At 47.4% G+C, this 24,030-nt stretch overlaps 1 protein-coding gene across 5 annotated transcripts in view; it reads right to left on the bottom strand.

The window, feature by feature from the left end:
* DCLK1 (doublecortin like kinase 1) overlaps positions 1–24,030 on the bottom strand; it is a 1,453,755-nt gene that overhangs the window by 398,410 nt on the left and 1,031,315 nt on the right. For 3 of the 5 annotated variants that reach the window (XM_069640761.1, XM_069640762.1, XM_069640764.1), the window contains exon 6: positions 13,225–13,319. In XM_069640761.1, the coding sequence (XP_069496862.1) occupies positions 13,225–13,319 (95 nt within the window). Of the gene's footprint in view, positions 1–13,224; positions 13,320–14,564; positions 14,912–24,030 lie in introns of those variants that run through there. The other 2 variants (XM_069640766.1, XM_069640765.1) reach the window with 2 other exon arrangements.

The following is a 24,030-nucleotide window of genomic DNA, read 5'->3' as shown; positions in this document are numbered from 1 at the left end:
TAGGACTGACTTTTAACAGAACCTACAAATTGTTTATCACATTGAAAGGGATTAAGGCAGGGTTAAAGTCACGGGTCTCCCACACTTTTTCTCAGAGGGCACCTTGATATGCTAATTTCTGGTGATGCCACATTCAATTGGTATGTTAATGAGCCCCCCCACCTATATTTTGTAGGACCTGACTCCTGGATTTAAGAGGGTTCTGCTTACTTTTACCAACACTGATTACATATCTCAGCAGACAACAGTTATTCTCTTTTCCTTCTACTGACTGATACTGACTGACTTGGGAGGATAGCTCAGGGGCAACGTGCTCGCCTTGGAAGCAAGACGTCACAGAGCACCACAGGTTCAATCTCTGGTCCACACTTAGAAACCTCTGGGTATTCAGCACATTACAAATAACTATCATATCATAACATGTATGCCATTGAAAACCTTACCTGGAGGAATATTACACCCCACCCTACCCCCTCTCCTCCAGGACAATGTTCTGTTTTGCAGTTCAAGAGCTCAGACGAACACGTTGTTATCTGCAGTCCCTGTCATCGGCAGCAGTGTGCAACAGAGTCAGACTGGCACTCTCTGCCACTGCTAGACCTCTCATTAATGCCCATAACATAGCATGTCCCTAATGAAGACAACGGGTTCTCTATAAATATCCACAATTAGGATGAATCACATTAAATTCAGCAGCAGGGCGCATTCAGTGTGCCCGCATGAGATACCATCATTACCATTCAAACTCTGCACCAGCCCTTGGAGCCATGTGTAAATAAGCGAAAACAAATGTCGACCATATGTCTTCCAGCAATGCCGCGAGGATCACTGCTCGGGCGACTGTTTGGCGTGACTGGGCATAAATGTCAAGTAGGCTGCAGGTAGGAAGCACCAGGTAGGAAACCTGTCATTTCAAAGCATTTCTGAGAACAATTAATCTATTTAAATTTAAGAAGGATTGGGAAATGACCAATTGTTCCAAACCCCTTGCCGTCTAACAGTAGCGCCTCATCGGCACAGAGCTGCTGCCGTCTGATGATGTGTGCCAACAATGCAGAGACGGTTTAGGCATTTTACCATTCCAGCGCCCTCCGCCCCCACGTCCTCCAACCAAGGAATTGGATTGGAAGGGGTGAAGTGGCAATTCAGGTAGGACAATATATTCACTGCCAATGGTGTTGGCCCTGCACCTCAAGACCAATCACTTGAGACGCTTGACTCTTGCATCTAATTTGGCTTTTTGGGGGGTACGGGGGGGTTGGGATATTTGACGTAGCACCGATGTGGCTCCAAGAAGCAACAGACTAATGTAAAAAGAGAACAGTGCATTGTTCCAAACATGAGATAATGTTCATAGAATTGTATGGTGTGTAAGCATGGGCAACCCCTTTCAAAAGTAGTCCGCGGGCTCCTGGAAATCTCTTAGCAAGATTCTGGGAGGTTGTGGGTTCCCACAGATTTCTCTTCCAGCCCGAACCTACCCCAAATCTCATTTATGAACCACACATCTTCAGGGAAGTTCTGGAGAAGTCTGATCAGGAGTGGGCTGATTTGTGTGACAAACCATACACATAATAACTTAAAAGACTTTAGTTCAGGAAGGGTCAGGTGATGCTGGGTGGGTGGGGCAAGGGGGGTATCATGACCAAATGGACTCCTATGCATATGTCAAGGGACATTACATTAAGTTCTGCAGTAAGATATCTCAGTAGATTTATGCACCTACTGCAGAGATCTATGTACAACCTTTAGGGCCCAGGTTTGTAGAATGGCTAAGAAGAACTCAGCTTTTCATCCTTCTGAAGTTAATCAAATTAGTAAATAGTAAAATTGAGGTGAGGAGTTGTAAAATTGAATTACAGACCAGAAGTGTCAGTCACATGTCAGGTATGTCTGCATCTGCTTTTTCATCATTCAGAGGTCGATACATTGTTTATTATTGAGGTTTATAATATTAATAATTAGGGGAATTCAAAAGAGACTTAGGCCCTTATTTACAGAGCATATTAAAATTGGGGTTTTCCATTATAAAACACTTCTGTGAATTAGGCGCTTAGACTTTTGCAAATATTATAGGGCTGGGGAAGTGTCAGTCATGCATTAGGGTACATGAAGTGTCCCCCTACTGAGTTTGCTTCCATGAGGACTATTGAGTTAATTTAATTCATAATAGTGAAAATCCATGGGCGCAGGTCCATGACCTCAGAAGGTCCAGTGGGACTTTGGCAGAGTCAGTCACATGTCAAGCATTCATGATGTAGACTCTGACTTCCCTTCAAGTAATGGAAACCATTTAGCCAAGTGGGATTGCAATGTTACTCACTTGGGCGCTCACTTGGGAACTTGGATGAAATGCAATAAGCTTACTTCATATCATAAAATTCTACCTCACCCGCCTAACTCCATGTTTGAAGTGCTCAATGCATGTCTGCCTACTAATCATTTTGTACATCTAAAGGAAATAGAGAGTATGTGGACTGCTTTGTTGAACGATTTGGGAGTGCCCTCTCTTCGTTTAAAGATAATCGGTATATGGTCAAAGATAAATTGTGGGCCGCGGATTGGAGTATGACAATAGCCACTAACTCGAATTATAGACCACATAAATAAAGGTCTCTGATTCTGAGGAAGCAGGGATTATTTAGTAAGATTTCCCTGATCAATTTTAACGGGATTTGTTTTAAACTTTCACTTGAATTTACTCGTGAACAGCGAGAATCTTTGAGATTCGTTCTGCATCTGCTTTCATTTTTGGGGGATTGTGCCGGCACATTTCAGCTAAGAACATCTTACTTAGCTACATTTGTTTATGGTACTTCCTCCCTATTAGTTTGGCATAGGTTTTTAGCTGGCTCAGAAACCCCATTAACCATTGCAGCGATAAGCATTATTTAATATCATTTTAGCTAAAAAATGATTGTGTGTGCTTGTTTTCTTTTTCTTTCTTTTTAATGGAAGGAATGTATGATTCTTATGTTATTTTGTTATTCATGTGAATTTGCAATCTTATTTTATTTTCATTTTTATTGTTTATCTTGGTTTATTACAAACCTTAAACACATATTACAAAATGCAAATTCATAACTTTCAATAATATCACATAACAACATTTAAAATCAACGACACTACTATAAGTTAAAAATTGAACTTCCTAAAAAGTTCTAAAATACAATACAATTATCAGTGCAAATACATAAACAGTCAAATCCATTCATTCCATTTTTTTCTGCTCAAGCAATTTTAAAAACAATGTCCATATGTGAAAAGCAGCTGCCAATACTATTGTAATATCCCCTCAGAACAGCATACTCCAAAATTGGCCAGAATTTCTAATCACTTGTTGAAGGTTTCAATATTAATGCCATCTATATCGTTTGTATGATTTGTTATTTTTAGAAATTTGGAATTGTGAACGGTTTCTGATTAACCAAAACACAACAATAAAAAAGGCATCCTTTGGATTTCTGTTTTTATGTGTTTTGTTTTTGCTATGTGTTTGTTCTTATTGTAAATTGTTTCCGACGCCTTGAAAATGGATTCACTGTTACAGTTTTGCTCTTATTAAAAGGCGTGTACTACTCATATCCATATCTTCTGTCAGAATGCCCACAGGGCTTAGCACTGCGTTTACGCTGACATCTGATAGTTTGCTCTCAAATGTCCAGGGATAAAAAGTGGGTGATGAGGCTGCAAACCTCCTGCTTCAGAAGCTGGAAATGTAGCCCAGCACCCAACTGGCAATCTCTGCACCAGAGCAGTGAAGAGGTGGGAGCAGGTTTCAGGCAGAATGCTACTGACAAAAAGGCCAGGGGCATAACCTTCTTTCATTTTGGGGGGGGGAGTCCACCATGTAGAAAGGGTCTTTGTGGGGCAGCCTTTGCACTTGTGCAACTGGAGATTCCCCTTCATAAAGGTATGTTTATGCGTTGGTACTGCCAATGATGCCAAGCAACACCTCAGACCTCTGAGTGTGAGCACCCAATGCTGAGAGAATGTTTATTTTAGAAGCTTAGAACCTCATTAGGAGTGTGGTGGCTTTTATCCTGTGTTACCGCATGCGAACATATGAGGGTCCCGGCTGTACTAGGCCTAACCACTGTGCCAGCATTGAACCATGCATATTGTCTGTGACCCGCCTGTGGACATCCAGGAAATCTGCATGTGTTGTTTTGTCATCCCTAAAAGAAGTATTTCCATCCGTGTTTGGGGGGATGGAAATAGATATTTTACATTAGGAGAGATCACACTACTGTACCACTTAAGGTTTTGCACTGAAGGGTCTACAGTGACCCTTCTGTGCATTATACAGCAAACAGGGAGAGAATATTGGCATATGAGATCCTCACATGTTCCCTTTCTTTGGGGTCCCTGCACATTTTCGGCCCATATGTCACGGAAAAGCTACTACAGCCCTTCACTTATGGAACAACTATTCTTTATGCTGAGGGTCATTTAAAAGATGTCACTTGCTCTTAGGCGAGATAAAAATCCACAGAAATCCTTTGCACATTTCTGATGCCTAATAATGCAGTCTAGTCTAGCGATATTCCCTATACCCAGGAGCATAGCTCAATGAGCTAACTGCTTGCCTCTAGCATAGGTCCAGCTTATGCTGTGCGTTTCAAACTTGAGAAATACAGCCTTGCCCTTAGCAAGAGGTGACCGCTTAACCAATGAACTCTCCAACTAGTCTGGTTATCTTGCTAGTCAAACATTGCATTTACGGTCTCACATTTTGTTTGGTGCTAATATTTTTCATACTGCCAACTTAAGCAGCAATTCTAGTTTTCCAGTAATGATAGTTTGAATTTCCACAAACCTTTGCCAAGAAACAGCTCAGAAGTGGTGTCTGGTCTCGGTACTCCCAAAACTGCACATGGCACCAAAGTGTGCTCTACTGTGTCCTACATCCCCATATTCATTGTTCTATAGGTTCTCTCATGTGTCCCACATCTTGCTATTCATTGTTTTATATGTGTGCTCTACTGTGTCCCACATCTTGCTACTCATTGTTTTATATGTGTGCTCTACTGTGTCCCACATCTTGCTATTCATTGTTTTATATGTGTGCTCTACTGTGTCCCACATCTTGCTACTCATTGTTTTATATGTGTGCTCTACTGTGTCCCACATCTTGCTATTCATTGTTCCATATTTGTACTCTACTGTGTCCCACATCTTGCTATTCAATGTTCTATATGTGTGCTCTATTGTGTCCCATGTGTGCTCTACTGTGTCCAACACCTTGCTATTCATTGTTCTACATGTGTGCTCTACTGTGTCCCACATCGTGCTATTCATTGTTCTATATTTGTGCTCTACTGTGTCCCACATCTTGCTTTCCATTGTTCTACATGTGTGCTCTACTGTGTCCCACATCTTGCTATTCATTGTTCCATATTTGTACTCTACTGTGTCCCCCATCTTGCTATTCATTGTTCTATATGTGTGCTCTACTGTGTCCCATGTGTGCTCTACTGTGTCCAACACCTTGCTATTCATTGTTCTACTTTTCATTGTTCTACATGTGTGCTCTACTGTGTCCCACATCTTGCTTTTCATTGTTCTAAATGTGTGCTCTACTCTGTTCCACATCGTGCTATTCATTGTTCTATATTTGTGCTCTCTGTGTCCCACATCTTGCTATTTATTGTTCCATAGTGTGCTCTACTGTGTCCCACATCTTGCTATTCATTGTTCTATATTTGTGCTCTACTTTGTCCCACATCTTTCTATTCATTGTTCCATAGTGTGCTCTACTGTGTCCCACATCTTGCTATTCATTGTTGCATAGTGTGCTCTACTGTGTCCCACATCTTGCTATTCATTGTTCTATATTTGTGGTCTACTGTGTCCCACATCTTGCTATTCATTGTTCTATATGTGTGCTCTACTGTGTCCCACATCTTGCTATTCATTGTTCTATATGTGTGCTCTACTGTGTCCCACATCGTGCTATTCATTGTTCTATATTTGTGCTCTACTGTGTCCCACATCTTGCTATTCATTTTTCCATAAGTGTGCTCTACTGTGTCACACATCTTGCTATTCATTGATCTATATGTGTGCTCTACTGTGTCCCACATCTTGCTATTCATTGATCTATATGTGTGCCCTACTGTGTCCCACGTCTTGCTATTCATTTTTCTATATGTGTGCTCTACTGTGTCCCACATCTTGCTATTCATTGATCTATATGTATGCTCTACTGTATCCCACATCTTGCTATTCATTGTTCTATAAGTGTGCTCTACTGTGTCCCACATCTTGCTATTCATTGATCTATATGTATGCGCTACTGTATCCCATATCTTGCTATTCATTGTTCTATAAGTGTGCTCTACTGTGTCCCACATCTTGCTATCCAGTGTTCTATATGTGTGCTCTATTGTGTTCACACTTAGGCATTCCCAGTAAAGTGCATTGCATTGTTCTATCTTCTGCCCTATTGCGTCATCACTTGGATAGACAGGGCATTCGAATGTTCCATGAAATAAAGAATGTCTGATGAAATCAAGGAAGACATTGCTTTCTCACCTACTTTGGGAAGGTTTCATAGTAAGGGTGAGTGCATAGCATCATTTTGCATGGTGTCTTACATCTAAGTGTTCAAAGAACATATGCTGCATTAGCACCCTGGAAGGGGAGGCTGGCCAGTCAGGATGCTCAGAACATGGGCTGCAGTGTATTGCACAAGCCCACTTTAAGTGGCCAGCGCCCCGTTCCCTTGCCCGCTCCCCTTTTCCCATGAGCTCTTAGCACCCGTCTAGTTCTCCAAGTGTCTGCAATTTTTCATTGCACTTTACATATATAGGCATTACTGCAGTAAATAATTAGGTGTTATGAAGTCAACAATTTCCTCTGAATGGAAGTGTTTTACTATGTCTATGACTAATGGTGGAACTTGCAGATATGTTTGAAGGTTTTACAGTAAATATTGGGTTTGTGGTGCCCAGGGGTTTACTACTTTCATAGCTATAAATGTAAAATGCAAGAAACAACTGCAAACGCCACATCTGTTTGGCTTTGCCCATTCCTGCGTCCACCATGGGGACTTTACATACAATCTTGCAAGGCAGACCGATGTACCTTTCCAACGCTTGTTCCTGTGATTTTGCAGTTGCTCTTATTTCCAGACAGGAAGCAGAATAGCTCTGTGCAGTATTGCATCAGCAGGTGTGGTGTGAGCCCTGGCCTGTGCGTTCTGGGAGCTCTGCCTCGCTCTGTACTAGGGACGGGCTATTCCTTTGCATTATTGAGATATATCCTGCCTCTCTAGACACTGCATACAAAGCATGTACTACTTGAATGTACCCGACTTCCATTTGATTACTTTAGTTAATAGTGCCATCTACTTTACAAAGGGGGAGGTTTTAATCAACTCATTTTAGCTCCACTCTTATTTATACTCTGTCCAACCTTTAATCAAATTTCAATTAACCTGCTCAACAGAAGGTGCCCTTCTGCAAGCCACTAATTGCATTGCTTCAACCCCAATCACACTGGGATGGATGCCTTTGTATTAATTTAAATTGACCGGTTATATTTGTCATCGTGGATATCATACTGTTGCTTGCCTCATCGCCCCGAGGCCTTGTGAGACACCTCCACCAGTCCTGGTATTTCAGTGGTTACTGTTGCTCCTCGGGCTTGCTTGTGCATAACCTCTTTTCCTGCCAGGGTATCCACACATCTTCCCTTCTCACGGCACGGCCATTTTGCCTGAAGCCACACCGCCTGGTTGTGTCGAGGGGCTTACTATTCTTCCGCTTCAGCCTACGTAGCAATAAATGGTCAGTGTGACCACTTGTGGCAGGTCTCGGCCACTGTTCTGGACCACATAACTTTACAGGCACTGTCAGCATTGCAACTCCTGCTTCCGGCCGTAGGATTTGGTATTGCACTCCTCTAATGCTAGAGAAGCAGCTCATTCCTGGTGAACCGGTAAGTAGCTTGGCGCATACCCATCCTCGGGAGAACAGTGTGAAGTGCCTTAAGCAGATAACATCTCTGTGCATTCAAAACAACTGAATGGCACAACAAGCAAGAGGTTGAAGAAAGATGATGGAGCAAAAAATGGCCATCCACTTTAAACATGGATTGGGCCTTGCAGCACTAAATCCATGCAAATGTTTGTATCTGCCAAGTGGCCACATGTCATGTGTGACTCCACCATGTTTTGGCTTTTTTTAGCCACAAACATTTAATATGCATAATATGTATTACCATATATGTACTGGAAAACTGAACCTGCAAGTCCCCGAAAGGCAAAGTGCTACAGTGGATTGGTCCAAATCAAGCCTGTTGTCAAGGGTCCAATCCAGGCAGCTCAAGTGTCCTTTGCCTTCTGAACTCTGACATCATATTAGAGTGCTTTGCCAGCAGGACGGGTGTGGTAATGCAGCACGTTGTAGAGAGACCTAGCAGAGACCAAGATAATGGGACCTCTCTTTCACCCTACACCACATCTCTGACTACTCTAACTCCACCCTTGTTTATGTCTGCCTACCTCCAAAGGACTCCAGTGATCAGCACCCTACTGTGAGAGTGGCTTTGTTATGTCAGGGCTGCCTTTAAGGCACTTGTTCCAAGGGGTATTCCCAGGGAGGGTCCCTGTCCCTTGAAGGAACGTGCTGTCCTTTGTCACAAGAATCAATGGGGAAGCTTCTTGGGAAAGAGTCAGGCCAGACAGCTAATACACACTAGCCATATCATGGTGGAACACTGCTCACCAAACTGACAAAAACATGATATCCAAATGCTTTTGCTTTATAATTGTGTGATCCTAGTAGCCACCATGTCAAAACCGGATGTGTTACAGTTAATCATGGGGCCAAATCAGCACTGCCATTTCCCCAGATCTTTGTGACATTTTAATGGGCAAGCCCTCCAAATCCCCCTTCTCCACCCCCACTCCTTCCCATACCCTTAAACATTGAAAACAAATATTCGCTATCCTTGCACCCCAATACAACTGTGGGAAAAAATGTGGGAAACGGTCATGAACAAAATGTAGTGAAGCTGCTGTGGTGAGTTGGACTGGCACTGTCATAACCAGACATGGCTTATCTTTCCAGGGTAATGTGCACCAGGCTGACAAATGGTACACAGTTTTTATGTTTTGAATCAGAGGTGCAGATGATTGACAAACCACCCCTGCCTGATAGGTCTTTGTTTTCCAGCAGCTGCCAGGAATTCACATGTGACTTTTGAGCCTGCTGCCACTGCCACTGCAGAGGTGGTGCAGAGGATGTCAGCAGACTTTCTCACTAAAGGTACAGGAGTTCACTAGGGTTTTGGCAAGGAGCATTATGAAAGGTGGTCCGATTAACAGACTTCCCTTTCAGAAACAGAATTACTTGCATCAATTTATTTCTAAAAATAAAAAATGCTTGGACTATTTAACCATTGCAGATGGCATTCCCAACAAGCTATCTGCGTAGCTACAGAAATGAAGAGGGGTCCACTGCCAGTGACAACTTCCTGTGGGGATCCTAACTTAGAGAATGTTCCCTTGCTCTCACATGACCACCCAACCAGAGATAGCAGAATTAAGGTGGTCTCAGTCACCGCTCCTGACTTACCAGAACATTAGCAAGCCCTTTGCCTTCTGACATCGTACCCAGAGTGCTCTGTCTGCAGGAAGTGAAGAGGGCAGGATGTTGTAGAGAGCCGTAGCAGAAATCAAAATAGTCAGACCCCTCCCTCAGCCTATAGCTTTCCTCCACCTGCTTCCCATGTCTGCCTCCTTCAAAAGGACTCTGGTGATGAACACTCTGGGTGCGAGTGGCTTAGCACTGGCTCTCAGGTAGTCGCCTGGGAAAGGACCCTGCGCCCTGGGAGAAATGTGTTGGCCTTTCCCACAGTGACTAAAGGAGCAGTTTCTGGGTATTGCCCCACTTGGCTACTGTGAGGACATGCAGGCCAGACAGCTAATAGTCATTATCCCTGCCATGGTTGAAGCACTGCTCACCAAGATGACACTATTTTGACAACCACATGATGTGACCATATAATTGTCTGAGCTAGTAGCCACCATGTCATAACTGGACATGGCATATCTTCACTGTTTAGTGTGCCACCAAGCCGACTAGGGTACACAATGATTATGTTTTCAATCAGAGGTGCATATGATTAATAAGCCACATCTGCCTGTTGGAACTTTGTGTTTCAGCAGCTGTCAGCAAGACAAATGTGATCTTTCACCCTTTCCTGCTGCCACTGAAGAGTTAGTTTTGGGAATGTCAGGAGACTTCTTCAGCAAAGGCACATGAGTGCACTACGATTTTCGGCATGGAACATTGTGAAAGTGGTGTCTGATTGGCAGAACTCTCTTTCATAAATATAATAACTGCATCATTTTATTTCTAAAAATAAAATAAAATCCAGCTATGCAACCCTCACAGGTGGCATTCCATCACAAGCTTTTTTATCATGTTGTCTCTATACAACAAATCCCATTCATCATCTCCTACCTCTCATCATTCATCAACCTCTCAGATTTGCACCTTCAGCTTCAAAATGGCCCAAGTTGTTACTAGCCTTAGAAAATCTCCTGCTGACACTAATAGCCTCTACAGCTGGTGCCCTGTCTCTCTCCTCCCCCATCACTACTGCTGCTACTATAGAATACTTGAGTGTGTGGACTTCAATAGGAGCACTCTGTGTTTAGATGTCAATTACCTATATTAGTCACTTTCATATAGAGTCTGCTTCAGTCATTCTGCGGATAATTCCCTTACCCTGCAACTGCCTCACCACTGCCCACCGCCCCAAACTCTCTCTGATTCTTATTCTCCTGGATCTCTCTGCTGCCGTCAACACTGTTGATCAGCCCCACTCTCCTCTTCACCATCACCTCATTGGGAATTTGAGAATCGACTTGTTCTCCATGTGCCTCTTAGCCCCTCACTAAACCCATATCGCTCTGCTAGTGGGCATCCCAAAAGGCCCGGTTCTTCACCCTCTACTCTTTCTCCTTTAATCTGCCTCTCTTGGGAAACATATCTCTCCTCTGGGTTGTCCTACCACCTCTTTGCTAATATTTCAATCTCTTCCTACCTCTGCTTCATCCCTGAGCTCTCCGCCCAGATCTCTACCACTCTACCAGCCACCAACCACTGGATGGCTCTTCGTTGTCTTATGCTCAAGACGGCTCAAGGTTTCCAGAACAACCATCCCACCTCCCTTCTCCTATAGCCTTTTCCCTGACCTGTGCACCCTACTCCCAAGGCCATGACCTTGGGTCCTATATAAAAGTGATTTAAAGCTTCAGCCATCCACTGTATCCACCTCTACCAGTGCTAGACTTAACATAGTGAAAGATATGCCCACTCCTTGCCAAATACTCCACTAAAACGCATGTACTTAGTAGACTTGACTACTGTGCAGCCTGCTCCTTGGTCTCCCACTCTACTCTTTATCCCTTTGACAAAATCTTCAATGTTTCAACTCACACACCTTACAGCCTCTAGTGCACCTTTCCCATCTCTCTCCATTGCCTCCATGATGAGGGCTCTCTACACATAACCGATCCCTCTACAGATTCCTACTTCAGGTCGGGAGGATAGGTCAGGGGTAATGCTCACCGTGGGAACAAGACAATGCTGTGCCACTTCGGTTTGATTCCTGGTCCAGTGGTGAGACGCTGAAGAAGTTCAGCATTACTTCCTAGCGGGGGCATCCACTGCAAAGAGGATCCCATCGCATTCAGGAAAGCATGCAAGACCTGGCTTTTCCCCCTAGCGTCTTGATGGGCCTATTCTGTTCTGAGGGGAACTTCACTCACAGGCAGGTAGGACGGGGCATTGCCACTCCAAGAAGGCTTTGTCCATGCACAGAAAGGACTCCCATAGACCTGCAGGACAGAACCTGCACCCTGTGTCAGAAACAAGTAATCAGCCATTGAAGGACAGGTACGTATCACACTCCATCTCAATGGATGATAGTCGTAGCCAGAGGCGTTACTATGGGGGGGCTGAGGGGGCTTGAGCTAGGAGTCTTTTGGTTGTAGCCCCGGATTGAAGCTCAGGGACTGCAACCAAAACGCTAGCTAGCCCCGGGTCCTGCCAGTGCCGACATTACCGTAGCCCGGGATCTTTTCCAGACCTAGCAACACCCCTGGTCGTAGCCCTCCAAAGGCGCACCCGCACACCCGCACACATCTGCAATCATCTGCTACTTGAAGGCACTTCACACAACACCTCTGCCACCAGAATGCAGCTAAGTACCACGACAAGAATTCGGTCTAGCTGCACATATAATCAGTCGCCTTGTCTTGCATACTCTCCTGACAGGCTTCAAAGCACCCACCCACAAGCCAACTCTACATGGGTCGCTAGCAGGGACTTAGCCACACCTACCTTCGCACTGGTTAAAATGCACACACGCATTCTAATTTCCCTGTCCAATTTCTCATACCTTGGACTTCGGTCCTCCAAGGGTGTTCACCTACAGCGCTTTAAGGCCAAACCAATGGGAAAAGGCGCTATACATATGCCTCATTACATTACATTAAGCATGATATGAATAAACAATTCAACAATATAATTATGGTATTCATATCTGTCCATGTCTTCGCTCCTCCCCACCCTCATTTAGTTGCTACAACATAACATAGCATAACATGTATTTGCACCTCATACATTCACCTGCAAGGGAGCACGGGGGGCAGGGGCGTCTTCGCGGTGATAAGTGGTGTGTTTTCATATTCTGATATTTTTCTGGGTGCTAGATTGCTCCATTGTGCTGTACGATCATAAGCCACTTTATGTTATGTCATCAAGCATCATCTATACTGGGCTAGTCACCACTGCAGTGGTCTTAAAACGTTGAGACTTAATGGAAGTTGTCCAGGTTCCCAATAAATACATATACAAAAGCTATATAAACACATCGTGATCTCAGCATGTCTGTGACAGGTTAGCTCAGTAGGTAAAGGAGCAATGTGCATGATCGGTATAACCGCTAGACTTCAGCCCCTCCTTTTCCCCTGCCAATCCCCCAAAACGTTGAAGTTGGCCTTTTATCCATTCAAAGTCAATAACAGAATGAACTTAGACAGATGGAAAGAAGTGCACGTTGCCCTAGCTAGCCTATAGCCTGCGTGAGCTGTACCGTGAGGCTAGCCTGGTCTTAAGGGGGACAGTTGCTTGCTTCCCAAGTGAGGCGGGGCAGGCGCCGGGAGCCCCTCGGGGCGACCTGCCGCTTGCGCTGCGCGCTTACCCTCTGCTTGCGAAGGCTGCCTGGGCTGGTCGGCGACGGGCTGGGAGACTTTCCGGAGCGAGGCGTAGACAGCTGGCTGCCCGGGGTTCCATTGACTAGAAGGGCAGAAACACAAGCACAACATGGGTCAGTGACTGCGTACATGGCTCTCTGCGGACTCTGGCATATACAGGTCATTGCTAATGCGGAACTAGGCAAGTTACTATAATATACCTCAAATGGCTGCTTACAGGTTCTCAAAAGGCAAGTCAATGTGTCATGGACCCCATGTGTGCATGTTCATGCGCTCTAACCGGTGCACGGTGGAGCACTGGCAATGCACGGATCCCTGTCACGTGCATGCAGCACCAGTGCCGTCTCTCGTAGCAGCCGCGGAGATGTCTGTCAAGTCCCGTAGAACTCAATCAGAGCGGGCAGCCAAAGTTCCATCCCTATGCATGGCTGTGCATTAGCCATGCCTCCATGATCCTGCAGTGCATGCCTGTCCGTGCTCATTCATTACACCCGTGTCCACGATCATGCATCGCATTTCCCTTCACGGTCATGTGCCATATGTGGGTAATGATTATACTTTATATGTGTGCACCCGGCCATGCATCACCCGCGTCTGCATGATCTTAGAGTATGCGTGTATGCATGGCCATACATTAAACCTGTGTGCCTCGCCTTTTATCACAGGCGGTGCATGGCCATACATTGCGTGTGTATGGATGTTCATGCAGAACATGTGTTTACATGATCGTGCAGTGCATGTGGGTGCGAGGTCATACTTAAATTCGGTGTGCATGATCAACATGGCGTGTGTGCGTGTGTGGTCACATGTTACACATGTGTCCGTGAGCAAACACTCCGCGAGAACAACTGAGCATGTGTTGTGTGCCCAGCAGTATATGTTATGTGTGCATTAGACGTGTTCACGAGCAGACAGTATATATCTCTACGACAATACATTACATGATTGTCTCTGAATAAATTAAATGTGTGCATATGAACATACAATACATATGGGCGCATGGGACACCATGCATGTGTGTATAGGAATAACATTTAATTGTATACGCCATTCATTAATAGTATAACCATGTGTACAAAGTGGTGCATTAAATACAGGTCAACATATATTTCAACTGTCATACATTAAATATCTATGCCTTTCAATTCAAGCCTCTGCCAGACACAAAGACAACCTCCCACAAGAACCCGCTCCGCAGTAAAGCTGCCGAGCGTCTCGCGAACAGCGGCGCGAGGCGGCTTCCCATTGCCCGGTAACACTTAACCCTTGCACGCCTGGAGCGCGCGGGGGCGCTGTCCAGCGCCAGCCAAGCACACTCTGAACTTACCTTCTATGAGTTCTAACATGGAGGTGAGCTGGGGGTTTACGTCTCGCCAGACAGCTCGCTCGCTCGCGCGGAAGAAGCGCCCCTTCCCGGCTCTATGCAAAACTGAAAAGTGTCGGGCGAAGTGGAGGCGAGCAGGGGCTGCCGGCGGAGTGAGGTGAATGAAGCGCGGGGCTCATAGGCAGGCGCCTTCCCTGCGTAAGCCTGACGTCTGCCGCGCAGCAGTGGGAGGCGCAGGTGCCGGCTTTGGGCTACATCAAAGGTGTCAATGGAAGACTGCCGCCGCCACCGCAGCCCCCTCTTGCATTCCGCCAAGCCCCCAACGTATAACAACAATCTCTGGCCGGCCGTGCTCTACATGCTAACCAGGGGCCATGAGGCGGGCGGGGGTGGGGGCCAACGGCGAAGTGACTCATCTGAAAATCAAAATGACGATAACTCGAGCCAGTTCTCTGATGACGTTTTTCATTGTCTGATAAGTCTTAAACGGAATTTTGTAGTTTCACAGAGCAGTGCGCTCTGCACATCAGCGACATTGCAGCCCTTTGGGGATATATGAAGGAACCACGTGGTTAAATGTGCGAGGGGGGTGGAGGGGGCGTGCAGATCACCCACGAGTAGAGCCAGAGATGAGCCAGGGAGCGAAGCACTACAGAGCCAGCAAAATATCCATACCTGGCGTCCATCCTCCCCACCTCCACAGCAAAAACCTATACCTGGTGTCCATTCCCCCACCCCCACAACACGAAACCCACACCTAGTGTCCTGCCACCCCAACCTCACAACAAAACCCCATACCTAGTATCCTGCCTCCCCACCACAACAACTCAAAACCCATACCTGGGGTCCATCCTCCCCATCCCCACAAGAGAAACCCACACCTGGTGTCCTGCTTCCCACCCCACAGCAAAAAACCCACACCTGGTGTCCTGCCTCCCACATCCCACAGCAAAAACCCATACCTGGTGTCCTGCCTCCCACCCCCACAGCAAAAACCCACACCTGGTGTTCTGCCTCCCCACAGCAAAAACCCACACCTGGTGTTCTGCCTCCCCACCCCCACAGCAAAAACCCACACCTGGTGTCCTGCTTCCCACCCCACAGCAAAAACCCACACCTGGTGTTCTGCCTCCCCACCTCCAGAGCAAAAACCCATACCTGGTGTTCTGCCTCCCCACCTCCAGAGCAAAAACCCATACCTGGTGTTCTGCCTCCCCACCCCCACAGCAAAAACCCACACCTGGTGTTCTGCCTCCCCACCTCCAGAGCAAAAACCCATACCTGGTGTTCTGCCTCCCCACGCCCACAGCAAAAACCAATGCCTGGTGTCCTGCCACCCACCCCCACAGCAAAAACCCACACCTGGTGTTCTGCCTCCCCACCCCCACAGCAAAAACCCATATCTGGGGTCCATCCTCCCCATCCCCACAAGAGAAACTCACACCTGGTGTTCTGCCTCCCCACCCCCACAGCAAAAACCCTCACCTGGTGTCCTGCCTCCCACCCCACAGCAAAAACCCACACCTGGTGTTCTGCCGTCCCACCTCCAGAGCAAAAACCCACACCTGGTGTTCTGCCTCCCCACCCCCACAGCAAAAACCGACACCTGGTGTCCTGCTTCCCGCCCCACAGCAAAAACCCACACCTGGTGTTCTGCCTCCCCACCTCCAGAGCAAAAACCCACACCTGGTGTTCTGCCTCCCCATGCCCACAGCAAAAACCAATACCTGGTGTCCTGCCTCCCACCCCCACAGCAAAAACCCACACCTGGTCTTCTGCCTCCCCACCCCCACAGCAAAAACCCATACCTGGTGTCCCGCCTCCCACCCCCACAGCAAACACCCATACCTGGGGTCCTGCCTTCCCATCTCAACAACTCAAAACCCATACCTGTCCTGCCTACCCACCCCCACAGCAAAAACCCACACCTGGTGTTCTGCCTCCCCACCCCCACAGCAAAAACCCATACCTGGTGTCCTGCTACCCCAACCCCACAACAAAAACCCATACCTGGTGTCCTGCCTCCCACCCCCACAGCAAAAACCCATACCTGGTGTCCTGCCTCCCACCCTCACAGCAAAAACCCATACCTGGTGTTCTGCCTCCCACCCCCACAGCAAAAACCCATACCTGGTGTCCTGCCTCCCACCCCCACAGCAAAAACCCATACCTGGTTGCCTGACTCCCCACCCCCACAGCAAAAACCCATACCTGGGGTCCTGCCTTCCCATCTCAACAACTCAAAACCCATACCTGTCCTGCCTTCCCACCCCACAGCAAAAAACCATACCTGGGGTCCATCCTCCCCACCCCCACAAGAAAACCCATACCTGTCCTGCCACCCCAACCCCACAACAAAACCCCATACCTCGTATCCTGCCTCCCCACCACAACAACTCAAAACCCATACCTGGGGTCATCCTCCCCATCCCCACAAGAGAAACCCACACCTGGTGTTCTTCCTCCCCGCCCCCACAGCAAAAACCAATACCTGGTGTCCTGCCTCCCACATCACACAGCAAAAACCCACTCCTGGTGTTCTGCCTCCCCAGCCCCACAGCAAAAACCTATACCTGGTGTCCTGCCTCCCACCCCCACAGCAAAAACCCATACCTGGGGTCCATCCTCCCCACCCCCACAAGAAAAACCCATACCTGTCCTGACACCCACCCCACAGCAAAAACCCATACCTGGTGTCCATTCCCCCACCCCCACAACACGAAACCCACACCTAGTGTCCTGCCACCCCAACCCCACAACAAAACCCCATACCTCGTATCCTGCCTCCCCACCACAACAACTCAAAACCCATACCTGGGGTCCATCCTCCCCATCCCCACAAGAGAAACCCACACCTGGTGTTCTGCCTCCCCACCCCCACAGCAAAAACCAATACCTGGTGTGCTGCCTCCCACATCCCACAGCAAAAACCCATACCTGGTGTCCTGCCTCCCACCCCTACAGCAAAAACCCACACCTGGTGTTCTGCCTCCCCACCCCACAGCAAAAACCAATACCTGGTGTCCTGCATCCCACCCCCACAACAAAAACCCACATCTGGTGTTCTGCCTTCCCACCCCCACAGCAAAAATCCATACCTGGTGTCCTGCCTCCCACACCCACAGCAAAAACCCATTCCTGGTTGCCTGCCTCCCCACCCCGACAGCAAAAACCCATACCTGGGGTCCTGCCTTCCCATCTCAACAACTCAAAACCCATACCTGTCCTGCCTCCCCACCCCCACCACAAAAACCCATACCTGGGGTCCTGCCTTCCCATCCCCATAGCAAAAACCTATACCTGGAGTGCTGCCTCCCCACCCCCACAGCAAAACCCCATGCCTGGTGTCCTGCCTTCCCATCTCAACAACTCAAAACCCATACCTGGGGTCCATTCTCCCCATCCCCACAAGAGAAACCCATACTTGTCCTGCCTCCCCACATCAAAAACCCACACCTGGTGTTCTGCCTCCTCACCCCCACAACAAAAATCCATACCTGTCCTGCCTCCCCACCCCCACAACACAAAAACATGTAACTGTCTGCACTTTGGACACTTTACAATATACCTCCTCAGTTCTTGCTGATTCAAATATGTGTTAATGTATGACAGCAAATAACTCAAATAATACTTTTTTCATAGAGATGATTTGAGAAGTACACAAACACCGTTACCCCCCACGTCCTTCTTCTTCGTCCAAGTACACACTACCATGACTGCTTATCTTCCTGTTAGCATCTGTTACCCTCCATTCTTTCTTTATTCCTCCAATGGCCCACCCACATACAGGTATAATAAAATGTGCCCCTTGTAACCGCTCCTGTTTAGTTTTTCTCTCTGTCTGAATGAAAGTTGGTCCTCATTCTAAGTCGGCCGGTGTGGTAAAAAAGTGCCAGTATTCATGGATACCGGCACTTTACCGCACTGGACGACTACGAGTTTGCCGATGGGGCACCTGGGTTACCTCCAGCAAAATGCTGCAGATAAGCCTGGAGCCCTACCAGCAAAAAAGCCCTCATTACCGGCACTGCCATTTCTGGTGCAATCTTTGGCACCCATAATCCGGCAGGAATGCCGTCAGACTGGTTGCCGGAAACGGTAACTACATTTCCTGGTATCCTGGCTGCTCTACCGCCAGGATACCGGCTAAGGTAGAATGAGGCCCATTATCTCTGGGCAGGAGTCTGTGGGGCTTGTTCCAAATGAAACCTTTTCAAGATTCAAAGGAGGATCTCCCGTGGTCACTGCCAAACTAGGGCCGGGTTAGCATGTTGGCCATAGTTCACCCCAGGTAAGTAGGTGAGTTCCCTGTGGAAGAGCGCAGCCCAGCACCAGGGACTTGCATGGTGCCATTGTGAGCCGAATGCCAGTCTGTTGGGCATTTCCAGTGCATCCCAATGTTGGAGGAGGCAGCACAGGCAATGCAGGTAGGAGCGGGTGCGGACCATGGATTAAACTTTTGTTGGAAATGGCTGCACTAAAATCCCCAGAAAGCCGAGAGGTGGGCCAGGAGTGTAGTACCTTATGTGCTGCGTGCTAATGCTGGAGGCGTGGGTTGTCACGGGCGCACATTCTCCCCACACCCGCGAACGGTGTGTTCAAGCAGTATGGGCAAGCACACCCCAAAGAGGATTCACAGAGAACCCAGTCCCTCGTCTTCTTCTTGCCCTTTTTCAACATCTTCACCCACAAGATGAACTCATAAGGCATATTCTGGAAGAAGAGAGGGGGGTGAACAGGCACAAGTCGTCCTGTAAAAGGTTCAGTTGCCGTATTTCCTCCTCCTCCTCCTCCTCGCATCATCTTCAGTCTCATCTGTTTCCCTCTCCTCTGATTGTGCAGGTGAGGAACCCACTGGGAAGTATTTAGACACACAGGCCGTGGGAGTGGCACTGATCTATCTGTCTCAGAAAAGGCTGTTTCTCATGCCTGATCCTGTCACTCTAAGCAGGTCCACTATGCTGCAATTTAGGGTTTCTGCCAAAAAAATCTCCCTCTAATGTAGAACTTCATGGCAAAGATGTACCCACTGAAAGAGGAGGAAGCCTGTCTGCCCACACCTGTACTTCGAACTCTGCCCTTCCATCTGACATTCGAGGGTGTCAAATTCTTTCGGGAGGAACTAGAAGAGAAGGTCCACCAAAAGCATAAGCTGAACAAATCAGCTGACGCCCTGTGCATGAAGGCCAGAACCCACCCAATGACTTCCAGGTCACGACAGAGATCAGGGACCAAGTGACTGTTCCATCAAAGGGAGGAGTGCAGAATTTCATGGGGGACCTTCTATTCCCCTTTTCGGAAGCAAGATCCCTAATCAAATTAGCTGGGTCCTGACTGGGCCACTAGTCCCCAGTCTGACAGAAGGGGGAGGTTGTTTTTCTTCAGGAAACAGTGGGAGGTGTCAGTCTTGGATCCCTGCATTTGGCAGATCATGAGAAGAGGCAATGCCTTAGAATTTCCCACACCTCCCGCAAGACTGGGGTTGTCAGGACACTTTGGTCTCAAGACCCTGAGAAAAGGAAGGCTTTCTAGAATGAGATTCTGAGTCTTCTATAAAAGGGCATCATCCACAGAGTGCCCAGTGCCCATGCCAGAGGAGGGTGCTGTCCCATTGCTTTTCTGGTGCCAAAGCCATTGGGTGTGATCTGGATGATAATTGACCTAAAAGCAGTCAATGGGCCTCATTACGAGCCCGGCAGTAACTGTGCCGGAAATTCCAGCATGTTACCGCCGGACTTGCATCACCATCCCGCCTCCGTGATTGCCGGAATCACCGGGGCATTACAACCCCGGTGACCCGGTAATTCCGGAGGCGGAATTCGGTAAATCCCCATTCCCATGGGGTCCGATAGGACCCCATGGGAATGGGGAAGTGGAAACACCGGCACCATCTTGTAATGGTGCCAGTGTTTCCACGTCCGCCTGCAGGCGAGTGGTGTTAAACCCGCCAGGTCAGACCTGGCGGGAATGACACCTCCCACCTGAAGAACTCGAGATCAGCCGGTCCGGAAAGAACGGTGGTGGCGGATTTACCACCACGGTTCTTTCCGGACCGGCTGACTCGTAATGAGGCCCAATGTGTTTGTCCTAAACATCAAATTCAAAATGGAATCTCTACAGAAGATCATTACCCTCATCTCCAGTGGCAATTGGTTAGTCTTTCTGGACCTCAGAATGTCCCCATTCGTCGGAAGGATCCATTGTGTCTGTAGTTTTCATTCAGTACCAACATTTCCAGTATCTCACCCTCCAATTTAGACTCCGTTCCTCAATGAGGGTAGTCGCAACAATCCTTGCATCCGTTGCTGGTCTACTGCAGAGGGACGAGTAACAATATTTGCATACCTACATAACTGTCTCTCACAGGGAGCAGAGAAGAAGTGATTAGGGCTTGGACTATTGAAAACGACGAGATTGTTAAACACATAAGGTTTTATCATCAACAAGAAGTTTAACCTCCAGCCAGCCCAGGAACTTCATAAGCGGGCTGTTCCACACCCATCTTGGCTACATGTGGCTCTCAGAAGTCAGGTCCCAGACCATCAAAAGGGAAGTTTATACACTATGTAGTCTGGAGGTAGCCCCAGCAGAACTCTGTCTCAGTGTCCAGGTGTTGATGGTGGTTTGCGTATTTGTGACCACATGGACTCAGCTGTTTCTATGACCCATGTTGTCCCATCGTCATTGCCACTGAAGGAAGTTGTCTCTAAACTTTGATGTTTTGCTGATTGGAATGCTGGGTTTGAAATCAGCGCTGGATTGGTAGTTTCACCAGAGGGATCTACACAGGGATATTTCTCTGAGTTCCCCAACCCCAGGATTTCTCACCACTGTTTTCAGCTGCTCTGGGCTGGAGGGCTGCACTAAGGTATTCACTGGCCAGTGGGCCAGTGAATCCCCATGTTGGACCTATGGAACACCCTTTGAGATGTTCTTACCAAGACTCCTGACTGCCAGAAGCTCGATGAGCAATTGTGAAAAGGGAAGCAGGAAGGAGCAGTGACCCTGAGGACACAGGCAATCGAACAAGGTACACACTCACTGTGCATACAGAGTCTTAGGGGAAATACTGACCCACACATCAGAGAGCCATTCCACAGAGCTGCCTGACCACTATGTTGCTTCCGTCTGATTCTAACATGGGAGTCACCCTCCTTAAACACACATACCAAAGAACACAAAGCAACCAAACCATTGTAGAACCCAGGCAATCAAGAGATACACAACACAAGAATGAGATAACAGGGAAAGAGGAAACACACGTAGTGCTACCTATTGAGGTTGCTAATTGTGAGGAATTCGACCATCCGCAGGGTCGGTGTGAGCTCACCTGGCTTTTTGGAAATTGTATATGAAATTGAATAAAGGCAGATCAACTTCTGAAAAATCTGTGAGTCTAATTCGCACATATTTTCCTATGCTCAGTGCACGACATACACATAGACGACCCATGTACTCTGGGTGGACACAGCCTACAGGTGCCGTCCCATCTGTCATATTTAGTTGGGATATGACAGCCAAGAGTACACCATGTCATCCCAGTAGACGGAGGGAAAAACCTTCCTTCTGTCATGGGCAGCCTAATTAAATATGAAAGGTTCCATGGATCCACCCTGTACTTTTGTTCAGCACTACAGATGGTGGCAGCAATTAACATAATTAGCATACTAATATAGTATTTTTCAAACAGGCTCATATGGGGCCTGTCATAACAAAGGAGACAGGAAACCCCAACAATCTTTGATATGCACTGTGTCAACCTGAAGCCAGCTCCCACCCTTAGTATCAATGGAGAGTGAAATATCAGGTCTGCGATTGCATGTTTACAGTAGTCATCCACTCTATTCAGAAGGTACGAGTATGTGGATTGATGATGACAGAAAGTCTATTCTTGCTGCAGCTTCAAGGGAGACCTGCCACTATAATCATGAACCAGAGAGAGCTCCATTAACTAGAGAGACCCTTTGATCCACAACAAACAGGAAGATGGGTGGGATTTAGTATTACATGTTTTCACCCATTTGCCTTTTCTGTATGACCTCATGCATACAGGAGATTGATGGCGGGGACCTAGGATTGGTTCATTAAGGTAGGCTTAGCCTACACCAACCATCTGCAGACTTCTCAAGGAGAAACAAGAAGAACTCTGCATTGGACCTTTGGCTGAAGGTATACCCTGCCTTACATCTTCTGCCAGTGAAGGAAGGCCAGGACATACAAGAGGGGAGCAAGATCCCTCCCCTAAACATCTCAATGGAACAGAGGGAGATACTCCATGCAAAAGACCCTACAGCAGCTCCAGAAACAGTACGCAGCCAGCACACAGTGTGTCCAGCTAGGGCTGCAGAAAGCTTCCTATGTGGGAAGTGCCAGAGAGTCTCTGAACCAAAACAAGGACAAGGCAGCTGCCTGCAACACATTCCTCAGCTTTGGGTCATCCACCTTAAAAGACGACAAAAGCCCAGTGAAAAATCTAGGAGGAGTGCTTCGAGAAGCATCTACCAACGTCTGCCTTAAAGATTTTTGAGCCAGTCGAGCCCCTCGAGCTGCAACCGACTGCACCGTGGACTGTTGTTATGCCGCAGTTGCTAAAGCTTTCCGAGGCACCTCAGCCAGTGCCCCATAACGCCGACCAGCAATGAGACAACATTTTCTGACTGCAAGTCGCAGTGTAAGCCTGCCTGAAGCCGTCCATCAAGCCTCGCTCGTCGCCTGATACCCACAGCTCTCTCCCGTCTTGATCTCTGTTGCAGAAGCTGCAAAGTTGCCTGACTGAAACGGACTCAATCCTATCGAGCACCAAGAACTTCTGCAGCACAAGGTATATTTTGATTCTGTACCCCTTGTCCTTTACTGAAGGCCTCTAATGACATTATGCAACCCATTGCTCCCTTTGTGTTGAAACAAAATATCCCTGAACTATTGCAATTAATTACTATACCAACTACCTTCCTGTCAGTATCCAGAGTGCTTCCCTTTTATGTTTTTTTAAATTGTCAGTCCTCTGAATTCTCTTACAGGGTGGGTTGTATTTCGTAGTGTGCTAGAGCTATCTGTTGTGATAATGCCAAAGTAGATATTTTTATACAACCTTGACTGGACAGTCCCTTTTATCACTGGGTAATAATTGTATTTTCGCTGTGTTGCAACTAACCAACAATCCACAACCTTTTGGAGATAAGCCTGCCGTTCCATCCACGTTACCAGAACTGGACAAGGAGGTTTATAATAGACTTGTGTTTCCAATCTGTTTGGATCCCTTCTGGTGTACTAGAGGTGTGGGGCTGCTTGATGGTTTAGTAAACGATATTCATCCCATGACCACTGGTGCTCCGGAAATTGATTAATCACAGTACACTAAATAACCCTTCCCTCAAGGAAGCAATACAAACTGCCAACAACCATCATAGAGTATTCCTTCCTTGAACACCCATACCAGGAACCTCCAACATCAAGGCCCTGTCTGGTT

This window comes from Ambystoma mexicanum, chromosome 7q (genome assembly GCF_040938575.1).
Source record: "Ambystoma mexicanum isolate Mex_15411 chromosome 7q, UKY_AmexF1_1, whole genome shotgun sequence".
Lineage (NCBI taxonomy): Eukaryota > Metazoa > Chordata > Amphibia > Caudata > Ambystomatidae > Ambystoma > Ambystoma mexicanum.
Note: the sequence above shows the minus strand (reverse complement) of the source record. Positions and strands in the feature narration are given on the sequence as shown.